The 27,537-nt window shown below is 39.2% G+C and overlaps 1 protein-coding gene across 1 annotated transcript in view; it reads left to right on the top strand.

Annotated features, from left to right (window-relative positions):
* Positions 1-2,938: 2,938 nt before the first annotated feature.
* Positions 2,939-27,537, top strand: part of NUP43 (nucleoporin 43) — a 32,516-nt gene continuing 7,917 nt past the window's right edge. The window contains exons 1-7 of the mRNA XM_043999500.1: positions 2,939-3,089; positions 6,996-7,118; positions 8,228-8,305; positions 9,731-9,911; positions 12,362-12,497; positions 22,626-22,777; positions 25,564-25,686. Coding sequence (XP_043855435.1) covers positions 2,970-3,089; positions 6,996-7,118; positions 8,228-8,305; positions 9,731-9,911; positions 12,362-12,497; positions 22,626-22,777; positions 25,564-25,686 — 913 coding nt within the window. The 5' untranslated portion in view covers positions 2,939-2,969. The remainder of the gene's footprint in view (positions 3,090-6,995; positions 7,119-8,227; positions 8,306-9,730; positions 9,912-12,361; positions 12,498-22,625; positions 22,778-25,563; positions 25,687-27,537) is intronic.

The following is a 27,537-nucleotide window of genomic DNA, read 5'->3' as shown; positions in this document are numbered from 1 at the left end:
GACAGTATAGCTAGAATTTTAGCCTTAACACACCATTCTGGCTGCTTTCCTCTGGATACTCTCCACCATATCAATGTCTACTCTGAAATGTGGCACCCAGAACTGAATGCAATACTTCAAATGTAGTATGACCAGGGCAGAGTACAGGGAGACTATTACTTTCCTAGTTCTGGATGCCGTGCCACTCTATGAAGCCTGAGATTGCATTAGCTTTCTTGGCAGCCACATCACTATTGACTCTTACTGAGCTCACAGAATACAAAACCTCCCAGATCTCTTGCAGATGGACTGATGTCTAGTTGTGCCTCCTTTGCCTTTTACTTATGGCATTGACTTCTTTAAAGATCAAGTGTCTTTACATTTATCCTATCCAATTCTATCTTATTAGATTCAGTTCAACTTTCTAGACTGTCAAAATCACTCTGAATGCTCACTCTATCATCCACAATTAGCTTTCTTTTCTAATTTTCTGCCATCTGCAAATTATATAATAAGCATGCCATCTACCTCTCTATCCAACTCAATGATAAAAATGTTAGACAGCATAGGACCAGACACTTTCCAAGTTGACATTGAACACTGGGGTTTTCTTGAGAAGCTAAACCAAAGGACAGACACATCTAAAGAGATAGGTCCAGTGGGTGCGGCTGCTGCCTTTGTGGAGTGGGGGGACTGAGATGGTTGAGAGATTGGAACCTTTTGCCCAACTTCCCCCAGCCACCACCAGTGGGGGACGGTCCTCCCCCAATGAGAAAACTTTCCACAGTCAGATGATCACCCCATCGGACCACCACTGGTCCTCTATAAAAGTATTTGCCTGTCTCCAACTTGAGGAGATAGGTATCTCAGAGAACCATGCCTCTGCGCCATGCCTTTTCCCCATGAGAAATCCAAGGACTTCTCTCTTGTTTTCCTTTCTCTAGTACCCAAATAAAATATTATTCTATTCTAATTGGATTTGTGTGCAAGAGGGTGTAAAAGAGGAATTCCTAAGAAACCCCAACACCCCTACCCAAACCCCCCACCAATTTCCCCTACAACAAACACTTTTTTGCTCTGACCAGTTCCTAATCCATATAATTTATATAATTGCCTAGCCCTCAATCTTTCGAACTCATTCACAAGATTATTATAAGCATCTTTGTTGTATGTTTTGCAGAAATCTAGGTAAAGTATATTATAGCATTCCTCTGATCTACCAGTCTGGTAACTGTCATTAATATGTAATGACCTTGATGAATCAAAGCTGTCTTTTTTAATCTCTGCTTTCTTTTCTACATGTCAACTAACCCTTCTTTCAAGAATACATTTTAGAACCGTCAGGAGTTGAAGTCACTTAGGCAGCTAGGTGGTGCAATGGATAGAACACTGGACCAAATCCAGGCTTAGAGGCTTCCTAGCTGTGTGACCCTGGGCAAGTCAAAGACCTGCCTCAGTTTCTTCAACTTTAAAATGAGAATAGTAATAGTGCCCTACTCCAGAGGGAGGTTGTTAGGATCAAATGAGAACAAAGTGTTTTGTAAACCTTAAAGCACTATGCAAATGCTACCTATTAAGTCAAGCTCCCTAGTCTCTTAGTAGATTCTATCTATCCTTTGAAGACTGAGGAACATTCATCCTGGTACCTGCAGGACTTGTTCCACAAATTACAACCCTTCAAAGGTTATTGGCTACCTCAGCAGTCACACACACCCCAGTTCTTTCAGTACCCAGATGTAGTTCATCTGGTTTTGATGCCTTAAGGGAATAAAGACAGTTTACAGGTGCTGCCTTAACATCTCTTCACTTATGTTGGGATGTAAGGTTTGCTCTGTTTTGTTCCTTAAGGGATGGAAAAGATCCCGTTTGACAGTTGTGAGGGAAAGTAGAATTTCAGGCAGAGAGAAAGACTGAGCAAAGAAAGGAGAAAGCTGCAAGGAGATATTAAGCGAACCAGTCTTTTTTTATGCAAAGGATGCTTGTAAGGGAGTCCTGACAAGAAGTTAGCTTTAGAATAGCAGTTTGAGGAAAGAGGGAGGAGGGCCAGGGCAGCTAGGTAGCACAATGGATGAAGCACTGGCTCTGGATTCAGGAGGACCTGAGTTCAAATCCGACCTCAGACACTTGACACTAGCTGTGTGACCCTGGGCAAGTCACTTAACCCTTATTGCCCGCCCCCCCCCGAAAAAAAAATTGAGGAGGGCCTTGAAGGCCACGGAAAGGAAATTTGCATTCTCTTGTAGCCAAATAGAAAGCCACTGAAGGATTAGTTTACTATATAAACAGTGCGGGATCTTTTCCCTGAGTTTTTTTTTATTTTATTTTTTTGCGGGGCAATGAGGGTTAAGTGACTTGCTCAGGGTCACACAGCTAGTGTCAAGTGTCTGAGGCTGGATTTTAACTCAGGTCCTCCTGAATCCAGGGCCGGGGCTTTATCCACTGCACCACATACTTTCAGGGGTGGGTGGGGGTGGGGGTGGTTTTTTGCAGGTGTACAGCAAAGTACCACAGCTAAAAAAAGAAACAAAAATTTATGGACGTAATTTACAGATTTCCTTTAAATGTGTATTTGCTTTCAGAAATACCCAATCGTTCCTGGATTTTAATAACCATCGCGTACTAATTAAAATGTAAATTGTTACAATCACAGATCCCAAGTGAGAAGGGGGCATGGGGGTGGGGGTGGGGAGGAGGAGACTGCTTTCTTAAATTCACCAAGAAGATCTACTAGAAGGTTGAAGAGGAAAGTGGAGAACCGAAGGTCAGCCTCGTGACCTTCAGCCACATTGTCCCCCTCCACCAAACCCTCAGGGCTTCCATCATTCCACCACGCCCCAGAAATCGCAAGCCTAACAAAGAAGTTTGTCTTTCCTCGGCCGCCGTCTCCCTGGTGTCTTCTCTTAGCCAATCAGGGTGCCGGGCAAGTGGCCGAGCAGGCCGGAAGAGGCGTGCCCAGGAATTGGGCGCGCGGTAGAGTTGCGGCCTCAGCCATGGATGAGATCTTTGCCAAGTTTGTGTCCCAGAAGATCAGCAAAACCCGCTGGCGGCCGGTGCCCCCCGGGAGTCTGCAGCCCCCCGAGACCTTCGCCACAGGCTCTTGGGACAATGAGGTATCCTGCTCTCTCGACTTACGGCCGCCCGGTTCCCGCGAGTCGTGCTTCCCCTTCCCATCCCGCCGCATCTTCCTCGTGCTCCCTTGGAGACGCGAGCGAGCCCAGCCGTCCTCCCGAGCCACCCGGCCCACGCACGGGGGCGGGGGGCCCTCCAGGAGCTTCACGCTCCCTTCTTAGGGCCCAGTCTGAAAGCATCCCCTCTTCCCGGCCATAGATAATAGAGCGAGGAGGGATGTTATATATCCTCCATTCCAATTCCGCGCTCTTTACTGATGAGGAAACTGAGGCTCTGAGACGTTGGGCTTCTAGCCCTGGGTCCCGCTGTAAGAAATTTAAACCAGGTGCTCCGACTTCAAATTTAATTGCTCTTTTCCACCCACCAAGCTTTTTCCTGCAGAGAGCTTTCGCCGCCCGGTGCTTGCTGCCTTCCTCTAGATGTTTGCTAATAGAGATATAAATTCGGGGTGGGGGGAGGGTCATGCCAGCTCCCACTCCCACTGAGTTGAATCCCCTGAGTGAGTACTCGCTAGCTACATCTTCCCCTCAGGGTTGTTTCTCTAATGCCTTCCCTTTGAGATTACTTACAGTTTACCTTTCTCATATATTACTTGTAAATAGTTGCGTGCAACCTTGAGGGCAGGGATGGATGTTGTTTGTTTTTATATTCCTAGTGCGTCGTACTGTATGTGGCATATAGTGAGCTGGGGCAGCTAGGTGACACAGTGGATAGTGGAGCACTGGCCCTGAAATCGGGAGGACCCGAGTTCAGATCTCACCTCAGACATTTACTGACTGTGTGACTCCGGGCAAGTCACAACCCCTACTGCCTTAAACATTTGGGGCCATCTCCAGTCGTCCTGATGTATATCTTGGTCTTGCCACTGGACCCAGATGGCCCTGGAGGAGAGGGTGGGGCTGGTGACTTTGCGGAGACCTTTCTCACTTAAATCCAATTCATTGCAAGCTATGACATCACTCTGATATCATGGTCCTCTTCAAGATCTAAAGTAAAACAACATCATGAGCACTTAAGATGCTTGTTGACTTGAATTCTAGGAGGAACAAGGTTCTTCTAATGCTTCTCTACCTATGTGACCTTGGGCAGGTTATTTGGATCTCAGTATCCTCAGCTGTAAAATGAAGAAAATCTCCAACCGAGGACTCCTAGTGCATTGTTCTGGACACTGAACTCTTTTTTGTTAATAAAAGTATTTTATTATTTTCCAGTTACGTGTAAGGATAGTTTTCAACATTTGTTTTCATAGGATTTAGTTCCAACTTTTTCTCCCACCTTCCCTTCCCTCCCTCCTCCCCAAGACGGAGAGCAATCTGATATAGGTTATATATGGACACTGAACTCTTGAACTAGACTGTGTCAAGCCAGTAAGTTTGTGAATGGAGATCCCCAGAGCCTTGTTCCTCTGTTTCAGAAGCTGGTGATCTCTGGGCTAGAGCATATCACTGCACAGTTTATAAATTTTTGTTAATTTCTCATTGCTGATCAGATTAAGTCCAAATTCTGTAGCTTGGTTTGACCTCCATACACCACCTCAAATTTCCAACCTTATTCCCACAATTCTCTTAACAAACTTTTCCTTGTGTATAGTTTTGTTATAGAATCGTTTTATTTGTGTCTGACAAATTTGGTGTTTTATTAACAAAGATACGGGAGGGGTTTGCCATTTCCTTCTTCTGGTGAGGAACTGAGGAATACAGGGTAAATGACTTGTCCACTGTTTGTGGCCAGATTTGAACTCTGAAAGGGGAGGCTTCCTGACTCCAGCCCTGGCACTCTTTGGGGGGGGGGGGGAGGACAAGGATTAAGTGACTTGCCCAAGGTCACACAGCTAGTAAGTGTCAAGCATCTGAAGTAGGATTTGAACTCAGGTCCTCCTGAATCCAGGGCCGGTGCTTTATCCATTGCACCACCTAGCTGTCCCCTCCTGGCACTCTTATACACTGCACCACCTACCTGCCCCATACATAGTTATTTGTGTATATGTATCCCTTATTATAAACTCCATGATAGAGGGGTTAACTTTATTTCCCTAGTGCCTAGCATGATGCCTTGTACACAGTAAGGTGTTCAGCACCCAAACATGCTGGCTCCTGCTTTAACAACCTTGTAGGGTTTGTGGAGAAAGTGTTTTGTGTAAACCAAACATTAGTTGTTTGAAGGCCCTCTCAAATGCCATCTCTTTGGCACAAATGATGCCTCTTTTTTTTTTTTTTTTGCAGGGCAATGGGGGTTAAGTGACTTGCCCAGGGTCACACAGCTAGTGAGTGTCAAGTATCTGAGGCTGGATTTGAACTCAGGTCCTCCTGAATCCAGGGCCGGTGCTCTATCCACTGCGCCACCTAGCTGCCCTGATGCCTCTTTTTAATGAATTCTCACTGCAGTTTAGTCATAACTTTTAAAAATACCTTTTTCGGGGGCTGCTAGGTGGCACAGTGGATAGAGCACCGGCCCTGGAGTCAGGAGGACCTGAGTTCAAATCCGGCTGTAGACACTTAACACTTACTAGCTGTGTGACTCTGGGCAAATCACTTAACCCCAATTGCCTCACTAAAAAAAAAATTAAATTAAAAAAAATACCTTTTTCCCATTAACAAGCATTTACTTTCTATCCCATCTCCCCCTGGGAGCACAGGAGAAGGGGGGGCGGGGGGGGGGGATGGACTTGTAACCAATATGCATTGTCAAGCAAAACAAATTTCTGTTTTGGCAATGGCCAAAAATGTGTTTCATTTTGCATATATAATCCATTACCTCAGGAGAGAAATGCATTTTTCATCATTGGTCCTTTAGAATCATGGTTGATGATTGACTTAAATAGAATTCTTATCTTTCAAATTGTTCATTTTTAGATATATTTTTTAAAAACCTGTTGTATAACTTGGCTTTTTGACTCTTTTCACTTCACGTCAATTTTATACAAGTCTTTCCAGATTTCTATGAAAGTGCCCTTTCCATCATTGGGGGGCGGGGAGGGGGTGGTGGCTGGCAATGAGAGTTAAGTGACTTTTCTAGGGTCACACAACTAGTACATGTCAAGTGTCTGAGGTCAGATTTGAACTTAGGTCCTCATGAATCCAGGGCTGGTGCTTTATCTGCTGAGCCACCTAGCTGTCCCTTCATCATTTCTTATAACCCAAGAGTATCCCATCACATTCTTATGCCATAATTTAAGTCATTTCACAATGGATGGGCACCCCTTAGTTTCCAATTTTTGGCTACCTTGAAAATAGCTGCTACAAATGTTTTCACATAAGATTAATGATGTTATTCCTAGGTAAAAGGGTATAGACAGTTTAATAACTCTGAGCATATTTCTAAATTATGTTTTGAATGGCTAGACCAGTTCATAGATCTACCAATAGCGCCTCAATGTGTTTGTTTTAATAGTAATATTGTTATGCATACTCTTTTTCTTATAGTTATTTTTCTATGTATGTCATCTCAAATGTGAATATGAAAGCAGGCATCATTTCTTATTTTCTTATCTCTATTCTGTGCTTGTTTCTAGCCTATTACAGTGCCCTCCACTTAATAAAGATGCTTAATGGTCTTCTTAAAAGAATGAGAACCCCTTTATTAATTCCAAGAATTTCATACCTTCGGGATAGCAGTTGTCCTAGTATCAGCAACTCAGACAATACAAAATGATAAGAATGAATAGTGTGCATATGTATTCATGGACCTGTTGAAATAGTTATTTGCCCCATTCCTCACCCTCTACCTCCTAGGATTCCTACAAATTGGAAACTACTTAAGTGGTTTAAACTGTTACCAAATAATTGATCATCTAAAAGTGAAACATAGTACATTAGAAGTGAATAAAGACTGTCATTTTATAAAATGGACTTAATATGTTGTAACATAAAAATGTTACTAATTTATAGGAAAACAGTGTTTCACTCTGGTGTATTGGAGATTTTGGTAACTTGAGCTCTGATGGAGGGTTTGAAGGAGATCATCAGTTATTGTGTGACATCAAACATCATGGTGATGTAATGGACTTGCAGGTAACCTAGATATTTTAAGACTTGTAAAATATAAAATATTATGTCTCTAAATATATATATTCATATGACCCACAGTTAATCTATTGTTCACTCTTCTAAGGCAGAGAATGGCTTAAGAAAACCCAAATTTATGTAAACATCCATTTATCATAATTAATATTTTTGTCTGTACAGTAACTTGCGTTCATTACCTTGAACTTACTGATAAGGAAAGGCAATGTGTGATAATTATGAACTGGAATACGCAAGAGAAGATTTTTGGTTTTGTTAATATATCTTTAAGCCTTATTCTTCTTTATAAAGTAATACTTACCATGCCTACTTCACAGAGTCACAAGGAAAGTGTTTTAGAAGTTCTAAAGCAGTACATGAGAAGCTTCAAGGCTCAATGGATGGAGAGCTGGCTTTAAAGTGGAAAGACCAGGTTCAAATCTCATCTCTAAGACTGAGTTACAGACTAGCAGATGATCTGTGTTGCCAATTTGCTTGTGTAAGAATATCCATGCTGTGATTTTCCCTCACTGATGAAATTATGGGTTCAGACTTACCTCACCCCACCCTCCCAAAAAACCACTATGTGAATATGAATTATTTATAATTGTTAATCTCTCTGAGCTTTGATTTGTTGTTTTTCAGTCTTTTAGCCATGTCCAACTCTTTGTGACCCCATGGACCATATAGCATCCATGGGGTTTTCTTGGCAATGATACTAGAGTAATTTGCTATTTCCTTCTCTAGTGCATTAAAGCAAACAAAGCTTAAGTGACTTGCCCAGGGTCCCAAAGCTAGTTAGTGTCTGAGGTCAAATTTGAATTCAGGTCTTCCAGACTCCAAGCCCAGCACTCTATCCACTGATCTACCTCATTGTCCAAGCTTCAGTTTACTTCTCTATAAATTGGAAATAAAATCTAACATCTGCCTACCCTGTCTTACTGAGTTGTGAAAATAAAATAAAACAATATGTTTGAAATTACATACTGCATAAAATGTAAAATGTTATATAACTTACCATTGTTTAAAATTGCAGTTGTGCTTATCACTTGATCAAATTGTATGATCCTTTACTAATATTTTGAATCTGTAATGAGCAGGATTTTTCTACTGCTTAGTTTTTGGACCAGGAAAGAATTGTAGCTGCTTCATCAACAGGATGTGTAACAGTTTTTCTTCACCACCCAAACAATCAGGTAAATAGCATTTTATACAAAAATTGAACTTTCAAAATTATTCTTAAGGTTTACAGGTTAATATGTAAACACTTCCTTAATGTATAAGGAATTATACATTGTAATCTTAAAGCCTGAAGGGCAAAAAAAAGGATAAAGTGTTCATATCAGTGTAGACTTTTCTCAAAAACTAATAGCTAAAACTGATTGGGTGCCCAAACTAAGTTTGGCATTAAGTAAGTGGGCTACCAAGTTGCCTAAGGAGGGGCAAACTGGCCCAGGTAGGAAACAAAGCAGATTAAAGCTCCCGTGCCAATAAAAGTGGTACTGGGCCCATGACTAGTTCTTTTACTTACAGACTAGTTGAGATAGATAGACCCAGTCTTTTTTTTTTAAGATAATATTTTTTACCCTTAAGTAGTGAAAATTTTATTAATGTAAATCTAATAATATGTCATTTTAGTCTGTAACTATAATGTTACTTTGCCTTTATAGTTCCTTTCTCTTTTTCTCAAAGAAAATAAGAGCACTTGTTATCTCACTTCCTGTAAGGGATAGAAAGATCTCTTTGGTTCTACTAATAGCACCTAGATTTTTACTTTAAGGGGTTGATGTTGAGACAGTGGCAAACCTTCATACAAAATGACCTTTTACGAAATCTAACCCAAGTTTATAGACCATCAGAAAATAATAAGGGGTACTCTGATGAGAAAAACTTGTTGCTCTGTGTAGTTGAATAGAGTCTTAACTTGTAGATAGAAAAGAAAGCCTGTTGAGATTTTTGTTCTTCCTACATAGGTCATCTTAAAGATAGTCACATTTAGTAAAGTCAAGAATGAAACTTATTTAAATCATGTAAATTATGGCTTTTATTTTCTTGATGACATTATTTGCAGGAAATCATGTCATTTCTGGCAACAACCTGATTACTCTGAGAAAATTACTTGTATTTGAACACGGTAATCCTGGATCTCTAATAACTGGTTCTTTAAGAAAAAGACAAATGAAGTAAATGGAATCATTATGTACAGTAATTTAAGACATTTTGGAAGACCTGCTTGCTTGAGGGCTTTTTAGCCACTTTAGTAATAAGGGGTATTCTAAGATGAGAAATACTTTGTCATTTAAAAACATTCCTTTAGAAATTAATCCATTGGATGAAAAGTCGGTAAAGTGCGTTTCCTAGTCATCGGCATTAGATTATCTTTGAAATGTAAAGGACAGAGAGAGGTTTTTCTGTGGAGGTGAGAAGAGAAATGGAAACAGTAAAACAAAAGCATAGTGCCTTTGATTACTTTAGGTTTATTCTAATTGACTACAAACCTGGAAGTACTATAACACTGGAAGAAAAATTTGCTACTGTTTTGTTATTTGACAACTTTTGACTTTTTGGTATCGACAGATGGCTTTAAGGTATCTTTTCTCACTATCCCCTATTCTGCATAGTCTCTTTCAGTCAACCAGGAATGGGTAGGAGCCCACTACCACATTGGCCCAGGTAGTCCTTCCTACAGGAGTGCACCATGTACTGGTGTTGTATGCAACAGTCCAGAGATTGTTAGTGTTGGAGAAGATGGCAGAATCAATCTTTTCAGAGTGGATTACAAGGAAGCTGTACGGACTATAGGTAAGAGAAGTTAGTTCCTTTTCTTTAGCCAATAAGTATTGGTTCCTTGTGTTCTATAAACCATTTTGCCACTCTGCTACGAGGAATACAAAAGATGTACAAGAAAATCTCTGCCCTTGAAGGACTCAAAGTTTAGTATGGGAGTTAAAACATGTAAACAAATAACTACATTAAGGTAATATATAAATGATACATACTAAATGCTTTAGGAATGAACAGGAAATTGGAAGTGTTTTTTGCTTGAGATGATCTAGCAAGACCTCATCTGGAATTTTAATAATGAATGGAATCTTGATAGAGATGAATGGGAGAGTTTGTGGGCAGTAAGAATAGATTGAACCAAAGAGACAGAAGCCAGAAAGCACAGTGTGTGTTTGAGAAATAATAGTTCAGACTATTGAAGATGTAGCATGAGATAAAACTAGAAGTCTGAGGTTAGATGATCTGGAAAATTGAATGCCATGCCAAAGATGAATCAGCTAGAGAAGGCTACAGAAGGATGCTTTAGAAAGTTATATTTGGCAGGAATGTTTCAAATGAATTTGAAGGGGAAGAATCTGGGGACAATAGAAAAGAAAGAACATACGCAAGAGACTTTGTGAAGTAAGACTTAACAGACTGAGAGCTTGTGGATATTGAGAATGTTGGTGGACAAGGAAGTCTAAGATCTCTTCAAAGCTTTAGGCCTGGTTGAATTGTGATGTCAGCAGAGATAGAGAAGAAATAAGGAAGCAGTAATGTGCTGTAGTGAGAAAGACCCCTTGACTTGGAGACAAAGAATCTGGTTCAGATTCTGACTGCTGCTTCAGGGCGTGGCCTTAGGCAAATCATTTCACTTTCCTTATCCATAGGGAGTGGTCTTGGAGGTTCCTTCCAGCTCTGAATCTATGCTCTTATGATCCTACAAGCCAGTTGAGAGGACTTGGTAATTATGCATGTAGTTTTAGATGTGTTACATTTGGGGTGGTTGTGACAGGTGGTAACGGAGCTTGGAATTGGAACTGGGGGTGCAGCTAGGTGGTGCAGTGGATAAAGCACTGGCCCTGGATTCAGGAGTACCTGAGTTCAAATCCGACCTCAGACACCTGACACTTACTAGCTGTGTGACCCTGAGCAAGTCACTTAACCCTCATTGCCCCACTCAAAAACAAAACAAAGCCAAAACAAAATATCTTCTGCTCTTAGCACTATTCTGGATGTTGTGAGGGACACAATTCTTGTTCTCAGAGAATTTATAATCTAGTTATACAGATGAATTATTTATCTTTAAAAATTCCTATCTGTTCATAAAATTTATTAATGAGGTACTAAATTGTGTGAAATTGTCTGTAAATAATGTAGGAGTTGAAAAGGACTAATTTGAAGACTAGAGTCATTAGGGAAAGTTTGATGGGGGAAAACTGAAATTGAACTGGACTTTAAAGAATGAGGACAATTGAATAAGTGAGGATGAAGAATATCAGGTAGAAATGAAGTTGTTGTTGTTGTTGATGAAGCAATGAGGAGAGTGACCTGACTTGAAGAGAGAGCAGTTGTTAAGAGAATAGTGTTAAGTAGGAGGAGCCAAATTCGAGAAAACCTTAAGAATCAGATTATGGCAGTCCTTGAAACCATGAACAGTTCTCAGATGTGTCCCCCCAGTTTTGGCGGGAAACTGGCTAAAATCACTGATAAATGAGTTTAGGTTTTTTAAGGGCTTATTAAAAGATATAAGATAGAAAAGAAAAAGAAAGTTTGAGAACAGATTTCTTATAGCATGGAAGTCCTAGCCTTCTTAAGCCTCCCACTTCTTAAGCCTCCCACTTCTGAAGGCCTCTGCCACCAAGCCGATGTCTGGCACCAAAAGAGGAAGAAATCCTCTGCCAGCGTCAACTTCCTCCTTCCTGTTCTCCCCCCAGAAATGGGAGGTTCTTCAAGCTGATTGGCCAGTGTCATTCGAATTCATTGGTTCACTGGACCCGAAGGTGGTCTCCATGTAAAGTTCAAAGTTTTTCTGCTTCTGAGAACAATACCCTCTTAAGGACCAGCCAGATGTGCTTACAATCTGGTTAACTGAAAGTGAGCTAGTCAGTAACTCTTACTTAATTCAGTCAGTTTAGATTAATCTCCAGGTGGGCCTTTGAGTATCTGCTAAATCCCCATATCTACCACATTCCATTATCTTGACCGGGATGTAGGACATTAGAAATATAAAAGGGATACAAGAAATTGAAAATCCATAAAAATCCAGCATCACCACTTTTAAAATAGTGCATTAGCTTTATTAAAAAGAGTATTAATAATAGATTTTAATTTTTTAAATCAGACATCATAATTTTCCTTTAGTATAGCTCTAATTTTTTGGGGAAGATTTAGCATGTTTTTCATCTTTAAATTAATGGAAGAAATGTACACTCAGGATTTGCATTTTTTTAAAAACAAGTACCAATACGCAATTTTCTTAATTTTAGATAATGCAGACAGCAGTACGCTCCATGCAGTTACCTTCCTCCGAACTCCTGAGATTCTCACAGTAAATTCAATTGGACAGTTAAAGATATGGGATTTTAGACAACAAGGAAATGAGCCCTCCCAGATTCTGTCGCTGTAAGTTTTGATTTCCATTTCCTGTGTCCCTCCACAAATGTCTTATCCTGGTGTTACTTTGTGGTAGGTGGTAACCTTGGGTTTTTGAAGGCTGTGTCAGCAGGTGACAGTCTCAGGTTCTATAAAGATGTGCCTGGCAATAGGTGTTTGTAATCAGAAAATCAGCTTAACTACACAGAAGCTCAACCAACAAGTTGTCTGCGAGATAGTAATAAATAATGGGACAACTAGGAGGCACAGTGAATGGAGCACTGGCCCTGAAGTTGAGAGGACCTGTGTTCAAATTTGACCTCAGACACCTTCTGGCTGTGTGACCCTGGGCAAGTCATTTAACCCCATGCCTTAAACATCCGGGGCCATCTCCAGTTGTCCTGATATATATATATATATATATATATATATATATATATATATATATATATATATATATATATATATATATATATATATATCTTGCCACTGGACGCAGATGATTCCGGAGGAGATAATGAGGCTGGTGCCTTTGCACATAGCCCTCCCTCATTTAATTCACTATATGTCATGACATCACCCCAATGTCACGCTCCTCTTTGAGAACAACAACAGCCATATAACAGAGTAATAAAAAATGATAATAGTTACTAAGCACTATGCTAAGCCCTTTATAATTATTATTTCATTTGATCCTCATAACAGCCCTGGAAGGTAGATGCTATTACTATCAACATTTTGCAGCTGAGAAAGCAGACAAACAGGTTAAATAACTTGTCCAGGGTCACAGAGCTAGTAAGTGTCTGAGGTTGGATTTGAACTTGGGTCTTCTGACTCAAGGCCTAGTTCTGTATCCACTGTGCCGCCTAGCCTAGCCGTAAGCACCCTAGGTAAATAATGCATGATAATATATCAGTTAGACAGCCTTTCAGTGCAGATCCTAATCCAGCCACACCTCATTCTATGCAGCTCTTTTCCATGTTCTATAAACCATCATATCTTAGAGACCTTCTATTAGGTCCCTCTGTATTTCATGGAATCTAGTATAGTTTTCAGGCATGTTTCTTATTATTCTCACTACACAAATGACTCAGCTGTTTTTCTGATTATGTTTCTTAATGGAGATCCCTTGAAACAACTTTTTGCATATACATTTTTGTTGGTCATATGTACTTTTCATCCACCAGACATCTCTCTTTTGATCTCTGGATCACCACAGTTTTGATTCTTTAGAGATTGTGGTACCCCATAGTTTGCACATATGCAGCATCATTAGAGTAACATCAGTATCAATGTAACAGTTATAAGTAATATAAAATTTAATGTTTGCAAATGCTTTGCATGCATTACTTTCCGATCTTCAACAGCCTTGTGAGGATTCTACTCTATGTATTATAATTTTGTTAATGATGACAATAAAGGTGTTCTTGACATCTCACTTCCATTTTCTGCCTAGTGTTATCTTTCTAGTTTTACTTAGAAATACTCTTGTGATGATCTGATTTTGTAGTCTCATGCCAGACTAACCTCGCTGCTTTATGCTCCTTTATTATGTGATACTGCTCATAATCTGCTCTCCTTCTGCATAATCTTTTACAAATGAGTTAAAGTTTTTAAAAGGTTATTGCCTTTAGCTGCTACTATGACTTTTTGCTTGGCTATTGTGACTTGGATGTCAAAGACAATCAGGTGATTGCTAGGTAAAGATTCCGTGTTCCTTTGCCCTCCTTATTGTGGAAACAGCTTTACGTTGGTTAGATTTCCATAGGAAATGGTATAATCAAGGCTGTTATCTGGACTTCCATTTCCCACTTTTTGTTGTCAGTAGCCTATTTATACTATACTTGTGTGCCTTATTTTCTCCTTGTTGTCTTCTAATTCATGTTATGTCAACAAGCATTTATTAAGTGCCTGCTGTGTTCCAGGCACTGTGCTTAAGCACTGGGGATTCAAAGAAAAGCAAAAATGAGCTTTGGGCAGCTAGGTGGCGCAGTGGATAGAGCACTGGCCCTGGAGTCAGGAGTACCTGAGTTCAAATCTGGCCTCACACACTTAACACTTACTAGCTGTCTGACCCTGGGCAAGTCACTTAACCCCAATTGCCTCACTAAATTAAAAAAAAAAAATGAACTTTGCCCTCAGAATTGGAAGAGGCAACATATAAGCAACTATATACCAACCAGATAGGTATCTATGTTGATAATGATGATGCTAGGAGCGGCGATAAATTGGAGTTCACCTCAAATGGGAGGAACTCACAATTAAAGTATAGGGAAAGGCTTCTTGCAGAAGTTGGAATTTTAGCTCAGACTTGAAAGAAGCCATGAGGCAGAGATGAAAAAGGAGAGCATTCTAGGCATGATGGACGGCTAGTGAAAACACTCAGAGTCAGGAGATGGAATTCATTGTTCGGGAACAGAGAGGATCCTAGTGTCACTGTATTGTAGAGTATGTTGGAAAGAGAAGGATACAAGAAGATGGGAGAAGTAAGAAGGGGCCAGCTTATAAAGGGCTTTAAATACCAAACAGGATTTTATATTTGATCATGGAGATGATAGAGTTACTGGAATTTTTTGAATGGGACAGTCTGTGCTTTAGGAAGATCACTTTGATAGTTGAATGGAGGATGGGCTAAAATGGAGCAAGACTTAAGGTTATTAGAACCATTTAGTCATGAGGTAATAAGGGACTGTACCCAGATAGTAGCAACGTCAGAAGGGAGAAGGGGTGTTGTTCGAGAAATGATATAAACATAAAATTGTCAGGACTTGGCAATAGATTGGATATAAAGGGGGAAAGAGAGTCAGGGGTGACACCTAGGTTTAGAACCAGGTTCACTAGGAGGATGGTGTTGTCACCAGTAATAAGGAAGTTAGGAAAAGGAGAAGATTTGGGGAGGAAGATCATTTGTTGCTATATCTAGTTGCTGTTCTGTTTTCTTCTTAGAAAGATGATTCTCAAGTGTGCCTCTGCATCATCCAACCTCCTGGCCGTGTTAGATAACCTGAACATGCTAGATTTACTGAACATTTACATAATTAGAAAACAAAAGTCCTGTGGATTCGAATGGTTATAATACAGCAAGAAAACCACAGGAAACTGTCTTAAAGGCCTAAAAGCAGCACATTTATTCTACTCACCAGCAGACTACCTCCTAATTATTTTGAAAAGGCATGCTCACAAAGGTTTCTCCTTTAAAGACAGCACTTAAATGGACCTTAGCCACTGTTTAAAACAACTGAAGTGCCTGACTCTGTACAGGCATACCTCATTTTATTGTGCTTCAATTTGTTGCACTTCATGGTACTGCTTTGTTGTTTTTGGTTTTTTTTTACAAATTGAAGGTTTGTGGCAACCCTGCATTCACTAAGTCCACCACCATTTTTCCAACAGCATGTGCTCACATCATGTCTCTTTGTCACATTTTAGTAATTCTCACAATTTTTCAAACTTTTTCATTATTATATCTGTTAAGGTGATATCTGATCACTGATCTTTGATGTTATTATAATTGTTTTGAGTACCACAAACTGTACCCACATAAGATGGCAAACTTAATAAATGTTGTGTGTTCTGCTTCTCTCTCCCTCCTCCTCTTAGTCACAGCAATGTTGAAATTAGGTCAATTAATAAACGCTACAGTGGCCTCTAAGTGTTCAAGTGTAAGGAAGAGTCAATCAATGCAGCAAACTTCATTGTTGTCTTATTTTAAGAAATTGCCCTAGTCACTCCAGCCTTCAGCAACCACCACCCTGATCAGTCATCAGCTATCAATATTGAGGCAGGACCCTCCACCAGCAAAAAAATTGTTGTTTAGTCCATTCTGGCTCTTCATGGATCCAGTTGGGGTTTTCTTGGCAATGATACTGGAGTAGTTTGTCAATTCCTCCAGCTCATTTTACAGTGGAGATACTTAGGCAAACAGGGTTAAGTGGCTTGCCCAGGGTCACACAACTATTAAGTGTCTGAGGCCAGATTTGAACTCAGAAAAATGAGTCTTTCTGACTTCTGGCCTAGTACTCTGTCCACAGTGCCACCTTGAACCTGAGCAAAAAAGATTACAACTCACTGAAGGCTCAGATGATGGTTACTATTTCTAAGCAATAAAGTATTTTTTAATTAAGGTATGTGCATTGGGGACAGAATACTATTGCACACTTAATAGACTACGTTATATTGTGTTTTGTTTTGTTTTGCGGGGCAATGGGGGTTAAGTGACTTGCCCAGGGTCACACAGCTAGTGTCAAGTGTCTGAGGCCGGATTTGAACTCAGGTACTCCTGAATCCAGGGCCAGTGCTTTATCCACTGTGCCACCTAGCTGCCCCGACTACGTTATATTGTAAACATGACTTCTGTATGTATTGGGAAACCAAAATATTTGTGCGATTCACTTTTTTGGGACCACAGTACCTTCAAGGTATGCCTGTATTGTTTGCCTGACAGTGGGCTGAAGTTAACTTATTCCTTTTGTTTGCCCACCAATGTGCACAGTAGCATGAGGCTACTCTCAATATCCTCTACTCTCAAGTAGTTGCCTACCTCCCCATTGTCCTTCCAGTGAGGAAGAATTTAATTGCCTTAAAGAAAAATAAATATAAAATGACACTAAAAAGAAACCAGTATACTCATGTGAGTTACCAGTCTGTTAAGATAGGAATAGTTTTATTTTTGGTCATGATGTTTTTTACTCACCTATCTAGCATCTTGTGATTCTGTCCTTAAAGGAAGAATAAGGCTTCTGTGTAGTCTACAAGCTTCTGGGACAGCTAGTTGGTACAATGGATAGAGCACTGGCCCTGGAGTCAGAAAGACTTGAGGCTCAGACCCAGTCCCTTGACCTCTGTTTGTTTGCCTCAGTCTCCTTTGAAATAGGCATAATAATAGCACTTATCTCCCAGAGTTGTCAGCATCAAATGAGATAAAGCCTTTAGCACTTAGGTGTAGTAGGTGCTATATGAATGCTTTTCCCTCCCCTCCCCACTTTTGGCCTCTGGTTTCTGAAACTTGGAACATATTCTCCATTAAAATTTTTGCCATCCTTTCCTATACCTACCCATACATTGAAGACACTAAATGTCAAAGTGTGTTAAATTGGTTAGGGGATTCTTCTCAGGGTTTTTTTTTTCCCCATAAAATTTCTGTATCTTTAGTAGATGTTAGTATATTTCTTCATAGTGTCTTCTCTTTATGCTAATCATGAGGACTATAAGAAGAGATGACCATCTCACAAAATGTTTTTAATAGACTTTGGGTATACATTGAAACTAGCTCCAGCAGCCCCTTTATCCCTTTCCAAGGATCACCTACAAGGCTTTCTTGTGTTTAGCTGCAGTTTCCATATACTTTCTGGTTTTATTTAACAATGATATCAATATTGAGTTGGTTAATTTCTCTTTAAAATGTTAATTTGTTATTAGACAGATTTCTCATTTAGAGTAAATATAGATAGTTTAAAAATTGTTATTCTTAGGGGCAGCTAGGTGGCACAGTGGATAGAGCACTGGCCCTGGAGTCAGGAGTACCTGAGTTCAAATCCAGCCTCAGACACTTAACACTTACTAGCTGTGTGACCCTGGGCAAGTCACTTAACCCCAATTGCCTCACCAAAAAAAAAAAATTGTCATTCTTAGCAAATTCTTACTACCTTTTCTGCCACTTTGTCACTGACTTTAAAGGTAAGAGAGCCAGATGGGACTAAGAAACATTTTGAATTGTTTCCTCCATGTAAGTCCTACTTTAATGCTTCGTTGTGCTGTAAGAAGACTCAAATCAAAGAAATAAAATGAAAGAAACAAAGTGAAAAATAGCATGCTTCAGTCTGCATTGAGTCAATATCAGTTCTTTCTTTAGAGGTTCATAGCATGCTTCCTCATTAGTCCTTTAAGATTGTCTTGGATCATTGTATTGCTGAGAATAGCTAAGTCATTCACAGTTCTTTATCAAACAGTATTGCTGTCACTGTGCACAATGTTCTCCTGGTTCTGCTAGTTTCACTATACATCAGTTCATTTAAGTTTTTCCAGGCTTTTCTGAAATTGTCCTGTTTGTCATTTCTCATATTACAATAATATTCCATCACAATCATATATACCACAGCTTGTTTAGGCATTCCTTTGATTTCCAGTTCTTAACTGCCACAAAAATTTTTGTACAAATAGGTCTTTTTCTCTTTGGGGGGGTGTCTTTGGGATATAAACCTAGCAGTGGTATTGCTGGATCAAAGGGTATGCATAGAAAAACCTTTTTTTAGTTAAATGAAACAGATAAGAATTAAAATGACCTCAGTTCTGTGCAAACCCCCCTTTGTAGCAATAAAAGAATACAAGAGATTTATCCAATGACCTGTGACTTGATATACTACTACAAGAAACTAAACCACAACATGGTTATACTTGTAGGTGAAACTAGGAAAAAAAACTGCAGCTGAATAAAAAGATATTTCATAGATGTGAATAAAGGAATTGCTAGAATTGTGCTCCCTAAGACAACAGTGAGTCTCATGGGTCTCTTGGTCATTTTCTCATGCACTGGTAATAATGAACATAGAAAGCCCCACGAAGATAAGTGAAGCTCAAGTACCAACATCTGCTACAGATGATGAAGTAAACAAGTTCTACAGAATTGACAAAATTTATAGTGTAATAGAAAGATCGCTGGATTGGGAGTCAGATCTGGAGTCAAATCCCGGGTCTTTTTATTGTTGTTTTACATCGGGCAAGTCAGTTACCCATTCTGTACCTCAATTTGCTAGTCTGTAATATGAAGGACTTTGAACATCCTTTCTAGCTATAAATCTTTAATCCTGTCAACAAAATCAGCATCTGTCTTGATACTCAAATAGAACTTCAAATAGAAAACACTAAATCACCAAATCACATCACAACCAATGAGGTGTGAAGTATATATTCAGGGAAAGAAAACAACTGGTTACCAAAATGGTAATCATTTCTGAATCAGGTATCTTTGTGTCGTCAGATGATCAACTTTTCTTAAAGAAAAGATGGAAGTTAGTGCCAGATTAGAAGATGAAGATGTAAAATTATTTAGCACATTTATAACAGCTCCCAGCTGATCTTTTAGCCTAATTTGTTCATTTCTTGGGGACAGAGACAGTTTTCCTCTTTTTGTATCTCCAGGACTTAGCATAGTACTTGGCATATAGTGGACGCTTAATAAATGTTGATTGATTTTGAAAAATGGGAAATGTATCAAAGTAAATAGCTCTGATTATTGTGATTTCTTATAGAAATTTACATAGTGCAAAACAATCATGAGCCACGACAGAGGACAAAAAGCCCAGAAACCTCAACCAGCAGTCTCCTGACCAAGCAAAGTAATGTGGCAGCCATGACCAATATGGACTTAGCACAACCATAATGATAACTGACATTCATATACACATATGTTTATAGCTTTTTTACTTTGCATACATGACTTTATTTGGTCCTTACAACTCTGTGAGATGGGTGCTATTATTATTATTGTCTTCTGTTATAGAAAAGAAAACTCAGATTCAGGTTAAGTCAATTACCTAGGATCACACAGCTAGTAAGTTTCTGAAGCAAGATTTGTCGTGAGTCGAACTCTGGCACTGTCTACTTTGGAGCAATCTCATTTGCAAAATCATGGATGTGTCCTGGGCCCTTTTCCGTCTCTACATGTTCTCTTTTGGTGACCTCTTCGCTTTTTATAAGTTTGATATGAAAATGGCTCAGATCTATAGTTACAGACCAAGGCTCGCCTCTGAGTATCACCAGCTGTTGGCCATTTTAGAATGAATGTCCTAAGAACATCTCAAGGTCAACATTAACAAAGGAGAACTTATTAACTTTCCCTCCAAACTGTTCTCTAATATCTCACACCAAACCCCATTCTTTCTGCTCACAAAGCCACAACCTTAGTTCAGTCCCTTATTACTTCTCATCTAGACTATTTCAGTGGCCTCTCAAGTCTCCTTACCTCTCTAATCCAACCTCTGTAAAGCAATTTTCCTTAAGTGTCACTTCCCTATTTAATAAACTCCAGTGGCTCCTTGTTGCTTTTAAGATAAAATATAACTGGGGCAGCTAGGTGGCGCAGTGGATAGAGCACCAACCCTGGAGTCTGGAGGACCTGAGTTCAAATCAGGCCTCAGACACTTGACACTAGCTGTGTGACCCTGGGCAAGTCACTTAACCCCAATTGCCTCACCAAAAAAAAAAAAGATAAAATATAACTACTATATTTGGCTCTTAAAAACCTTCACAATTGGCCCCAACCTATCCTTTTAGATTCATTACATGTTATTACCCTTCATGTACTCTACAGTCCAGCCAAACAGGATTTCTCTTCCTCTCTCAGCACTCCATTTCTTGTCAACTGGCATTTACGTTAGCTGTCTCCCATTCCTAGAATGTATTCCCTTCTCACTTCTGACTCAAAGCAGTTCTTAACTTTAAGACCCATCTCAAGCACCACTTTCTATACAAAGCCTTTTCTAATCCTTCCAATTGCTAGTGCCTTCTCTAACTACTTTGCATTTAACTACCTTATATTTCTTTTTATTTATTCTGTACATATTCTCATGTATACTTACACGAGGACTTCTCTCCCCCCAATAGACTATAAGATCCTGGAGTACAGGAATTTTTTTCTTTTGCATCTCTAATCCCCATCACATACTAGGCACTTAATAAGTGCTTTTTAATTGATTAGGAAGAAATAATGAAGAGCTGCAGAAAAGAAAATGAACCAGAGAAAGCTTAGCTTGACAGCTTAGCTAAGTCAGATCATCTCAAGGACATTTATAGCTGAAGTCTCAAGAAGAAGAAACAAGATATGACAGATTTTCCCTAATGGAGTGGAAGTTTCTTGAGGGCAGGCACTTAACTTTTTTTTTTAATCTTTGTACTCTAGTGCATTGTAAAGTTCCAGAAAGCAGATACTTAATAAATAATTTTTAACAAATGAAGTAGAACACATTTTTTTTTCAGAGTTTCCACAGTAATATTATTATTGTCATGGGAACTGCTGAATTAAACTTGTGACACCTTAGTACCTAAAACATTACCTTAGCATGTGAAAACAAGGCTTCACTTGAAGTTGAGAAGAATAGCTGGACCTGAACACAGAAGAAATCTGAGAGGAAGCCTGGGGATGTAATATTGAGCTTGAATCACTCTTTAAGATATTACAAAGGGAAATTTATTTCAACAAATATCTTTGAGAGTTGTATCATTAAATTAGGACTTGTTTCTGCAAATCACTTTGCATTAATAATGTAATACATATAGGTGTGTGTGTCTATATCTGCATACACAAACACATACACAGAGTAGTTTGCTGACTAAAACAATCCAAGTGTTTCTAGGCAAAAATCAAATACTACCTTTTTTTTTTTAACTTCACATAGCGTCTCTATTGAGAAGTGGTTTTGGTCAAAATATTTCACAAGTGGCTTGTTTTCACCTCACTTAGAAATATGAATATTCAGTATAAATATTTTCCCGTTTTAAAAAGTGTTAAAGAGAAATGAGTTGTTTTAAAGCCAGTTCAACAGATAAAAACATCTTTTGTCCAATTCACTACATGTCCATTTCTTGAATCTGATTGCAATTTCAACTCATTGTTAAGAGCAGGCATTAAAAGGCTTCTTTTTGGGGGCAGCTAGGTGGCGCAGTGGATAAAGCACCGGCCCTGGATTCAGGAGGACCTGAGTTTAAATCCGGCCTCATACACTTGACACTTACTAGCTGTGTGACCTTGGGCAAGTCACTTAACCCTCATTGCCCTGCCAAAAAAAAAAAAGTACATCAAATCAAGTTTTGAAATGACTATGGTAGACTTTGTTGTCAGGAAATCAGAAGCACATCTAGGTTTGAGGTAAGGAAAAAACTTGGTAACAATTAAAGCCATCCAAAAAAGGATCCCTCCTTACTGGAGCAAAAGCTTGCAGGTCATTTGTAAAGTATGTTTTATTAGGGTATTCTTGTTAGGTGATACAACTAGATGTCTTCTGGTTTCCCTTCCAATTCAGATTCAGTGCTGTTTATTGATCAAAGAAAATGAGGTACTACCCTTGAAAGTTAGGCATAATTTTGGTCAGTGTTTTAAAATGAAATGAAGGGGAAAAAACTCATATAAGGAAATATCTTTTTCTTTTGCATTTTCTTTCAAAGGACTGGAGACAGAGTTCCACTCCACTGTGTTGATAGACATCCCAACCAGCAACATGTTGTAGCTACAGGTGGTCAGGATGGAATGTTGAGCATTTGGGATGTTAGACAAGGTAGCATGCCAGTATCTCTGCTGAAGGCTCATGAAGCAGAAAGTAAGTATTTTTGGAGAAAGAAGTTTTTAATTAGTGACTTGCATAACAATTTTTGGTTTTTGTTTTTTGCAGGTCAATGAGGATTAAGTGACTTGTCCAAGGTCACATAGCTAGAAGTGTCAAGTGTCTGAGGTTGGATTTGAACTCAGGTCTTCCTGAATCCAAGGCCAGTGCTTTATCCACTGCGCCACCTAGCTGCCCCTGTATAACAATTTTAAGAGCAAAATTATTATGTTTTTAGATAGTGTGTGCTATTTCCCACATTTTTGCATTTGTCTTAGTACATATGTTTCAGAAACAGAACTTTTCTTAACCAGATATACAAAGGGACATGAAATATTGAAGGGTACTTTTTTCAGGAGCAGCTAAGTAGAGCAGTGGATAGAGTGCCAGGCCTGGAGTCGGGAAGACATCTGTTCAAACCTGGCCTCAGACACTGACTAGCTGTGTGACCCTGGGCAAATCACCCTGTTTACCTTAGTTTCCTCATCTGTAAAATTAACTGGAGAAGGAAATGGAAAACCACTCCAGTGTGTTTGCAGAGAAAACCTCAACTGGGGCCACAAAAAAGACAGTACTGAACCACAGCAACTTCTTTCAATGTATTTTTTATATATTTTAAAAAATTTAAATCTGACTTTATTTGTATAAAAAGTATTTTTAAAATTTCATTAAAAATTTTTTTTCCAATTACATGTAAAGATATTTTTGAGTTCCAAATTTTTTTCCTTCCCTCCCTGCTCCCAAAGCCGGCAAGCAATCTGATATAGGTTATACATTACAGTCATGTTAAACATATTTTCACATTAGTCATGTTGTAAGAAAAGAATCAGAACAAAAGGAAAAAACCACAAGAAAGAATAAACAACAAAATTGAAAATAGTATGCTTCAATCTGCATTCAGAATCCATAGTTCTTTTTCTGAATGTGGAGAGCATTTTCTACCATGAGTTTTTTGGCATTGTCTTCAGTCATTGTATTGTTGAGAAGAATTAAGTCTATCATAGTTGATCACACAGTGTTGTTGATACTGTGTACAGTGTTCTCTTGGTTCTGCTCATTTCACTCAGCATCAGTCCATGTAAGTCTTCCCAGGTTTTTCTGAAATCTGCTTATCATTTCTTACAACACAGTAGTATTCCATTAAGTTCATATACTACAATTTGTTTAGCCATTCCCCAATTGATGGGAATCCTCTCAATTTCCAGTTCTTCACCATCAATATATTTTTAGCAGTACTGCCATGGAAGAATAAATGATTTGTAGCCATCTCTTCTCATTTCCCTTTTTGTACTTGTTAATGTCTGGGTAAAGAAAACATATACATGTCATACCTTCTAAACAGAATTCAGTTAGTATTCAGCATCTAATTCCTTCTGACCCTAGGGTAGGGCAGACTGAACTGTTTTGTTTTAAATTGTGGAATGTTTGGGCTTTGGTTTTGTTCTGAGAAAATTTGGGTTTGAATATTTACTAGATCTGTATGAGAAACAGCTTATCATAGAACTGGCCCTGAAGACACAAAGACTTGGATTCAATGACTTCCTCTGGCACATACTGGCTGAGAAATCACTTACCCTTTCAGTATGCTGAGCAGTTCTCTTAAGGCAGTAAATTGCAGAGAATGCCAACCCATTCTGCCAGGTACAGGGAATTTTCTTTACCAATGAAATCAAAGGTCCATTCCCTATTCCTTTTTTTATTCCAGACCTATAGCCTTGCAATTGTGTTTTATTTTAGTACAGGTTCTTCTTTTTGCAAAAAGTAACATTTTTATTTCATCAGTGAAGCCATATGACTTCATTATAGCAAGAATGAAAGGGACAGCTAGGTGGCCCAGTAGATAAAGCACTGGCCCTGGGTTCAGGAGGACCTGAGTTCAAATGTGGCCTCAGACACTTGACACTTACTAGCTGTGTGACCCTGGCCAAGTCACTTTACCCCCTTTGCCCCAGCCCCCCCCCCAAATATGACAGAAAGGAATGAAAAATATCTAATGCTACCAGTTGTACAGCTACTCTGGTATGTGGGGTACCCTATGTAGTGTCTCACAGCCCAAGGTTTGATACAGGTACAGATTGGTTTGTTTTAACTAGTGTTACAGCTAACTTAACCACAGAGCCTCTGTTTTGTTCCTGGTTTCCAGAAAGCTACTTGTTACTTAAGATAACCTGTGAATTGAGTTCTACTTGAGGTCTCCATTCCCAGTTGGTCTCCTAATCTCCTAATAGCCCTGGACATAGACTTGGATCAGATCATCTCTGGAAAATTCCAGATATTTGAGCATTTCATAATCTTGGAACCAGCTAACTAATCCTGGAGCATTTATTAAGTGCCCCCCACACACACACACACACCCTGCCAGGCATTGTGCTAGGTGCTAGGGATAAAAATACAAAAAAAAAACAGTCCTTTTCAAGGAGTTTGTATTTTCCTGAATGATTCTGATGGATCAAGAACATAGGCAGTATGGCAATTCACACAAATGTTGTATTACATCTTACTGTACTCCAGGGCATTTTAATATGACTTTCATCATTGAACCTTCCCCAACTTGATTTTCACTTCACTAGCCTACAATAATTTATCTGTTAGCAAGAATTATTCCACAATTAGCCTTTGTTGGTATTCTGTCTAGGCCCAAGGCAAAGAATTTTTTTGACTATACTATTTGTCTCTGTTCTAACAGTTTTATATACAAATAATTAGGTGCATCGCAGTAGAGCGCCATAGGATCTTTGTTGAACTTGCCTATTCAAAAATAAAACTCTGCTCTTGTTCTGTAGTGTGGGAAGTTCACTTCCATCCATCCAACCCTGATCATCTGTTTACTTGCTCTGAAGATGGATCCCTTTGGCACTGGGATGCCTCCACAGATGTTCCTGAAAAATCATCTCTTTTTCACCAAGGTAAGAGGCCTTGGAAAAGACTTTTGTGTGCATTAATATTTCATGATCCTTTTGGGAAAATGTTTGTTGTGAAATTGATTTTTCTGTCATGAAACTGCTCCATGCCAAATGACAAAATGGGAATCTTCATTAGGGAAATCATTCTCATTCTTCTGTCACATAGAGAGATTATATGTATTCTTAGTTTTGGGGCAAAGCTAGAAATTTCTTATTTCATTGATAATGTTTATAAAAATCTATAATGCAGGTTAGACACTTCAGACTCTTTTTTTAGTGTGTCTTATTGGCTTCCTGCCTCAGTGTTGTTGGATAGGCATTGACAACCTTGCCAGGGACAGATGAAAAGGAAGAGGGAAAGAGATACAGATATATGTTAACTACTCATTTTGTTGGTTATATCTCTGTTCACATTGTTCTGCCTCCTAATTAGAGTCAAGAGTGAGTAGAGGGAGCAGATAGGTGGCAAAGTGGATAAAGCACTGGCCCTGGATTCAGGAGTACCTGAGTTCAAATCCAGCCTCAGACACTTGACACTTACTAGCTGTGTGACCCTGGGCAAGTCTCTTAACCCTCACTGCCCCACCAAAAAAAAAGTGAGTAGAGGAAAATTTAAAATTATGTTTGTGAAAAGGAGCATACATCTTCAGTTAATCATTTATTAATCACCAGCTATCTACACATCACTGTTCTAGACAACTTTAATCCAAAAATAATATGTGATAAAAGCACAAGAAAGATTTTAAGCAAAATGTTGAATACAGTCCAAGAGCAAGAAGGTCATTTCCAATGGGCAATCAAGGATAGCTTTATAAAAGAGGATGCATTTCATCTGGACTTTAAAGGAAGGGTAGGAAGAATAGGGGAGGACATTCTAGCCATAGTAAATACCCATACATAGACTTAGGAGTAGGAGGTATGTGGTAGGGGTACCAGAAAGAATCTAGATTAGCTGTGACATAGTGTACATGGAAGGGAGTAGTATGAGATAAAATAGAAAAAATAATGTATATTAGACTACAGAGAGCCTTGAATATCAAACCATCTAGTATGAATTTTAAATGGTAGTCAGTAAAGAGACATTTTAGAGTTTTTAGCTGAAAAAGGGCAGGACTAGATTTCTACATAGGGAGTATAAGTCTGGCAGCAGGGTGAAGGGTGGCTTAGAAGAGCAAGAGGAATTTAGAGAGACTATTATAGGAGCCCAGCTGAGTGGGGTTGAGTACCTTAAATAGACTGGTGAGAAGAAGAAAAGAGAGGAAAGATTTTACAGGGGTAGAATCATCAGAAATTTGTAATTGGTTATGAGAGGTGGGGCTGAGGCAGGTGGAAAGGAAACATCAAAAATAAAGCATTGGATATAGGAGAGTGGATAAATGGTGGTGCTGCTAACAGGCATAGTGAATACAGAAGGAAAAGCAGATTTGAGGTTTTGAACAGGCTGATTTTGACATATATGTTCTGTAAATGATGGGAAATAATAGATAAGATTCTGGAGAAGGCACAAAAGCATGGGAAAGCTTGGGTAAAGGAATTATGTTACCAATGAGAATAGTTTTTTCTTTGAGTTGGGAGGTGAGAAGTGAATAGGTAATGGTGCAAATTTGTTTTCTTTTGTGGGGTAGGGTGGGGGAAGCAATCGAGGTTAAGTGATTTGCCCAGGGTCACATAGCTAGTAAGCGTCAAGTGTCTGATACCAGATTTGAACTCAGGTCCTCCTGAATCCAGGGCCAGTACACTATCCACTGCACCACTTAGCTACCCCGATACAAAATTTTGAGGAGAATTAAGGGAGCACCTGTCAGATGATCTAACTTCTCTCTTGGCAATAGGAAGTTGTCATTCATTATAAAA

This window comes from Dromiciops gliroides, chromosome 4, assembly GCF_019393635.1.
Source record: "Dromiciops gliroides isolate mDroGli1 chromosome 4, mDroGli1.pri, whole genome shotgun sequence".
Taxonomy (NCBI): Eukaryota; Metazoa; Chordata; class Mammalia; order Microbiotheria; family Microbiotheriidae; genus Dromiciops; species Dromiciops gliroides.
The sequence above is the reverse complement of the archived record's forward strand: the minus strand, read 5'-3'. Positions and strand labels throughout refer to the sequence as shown.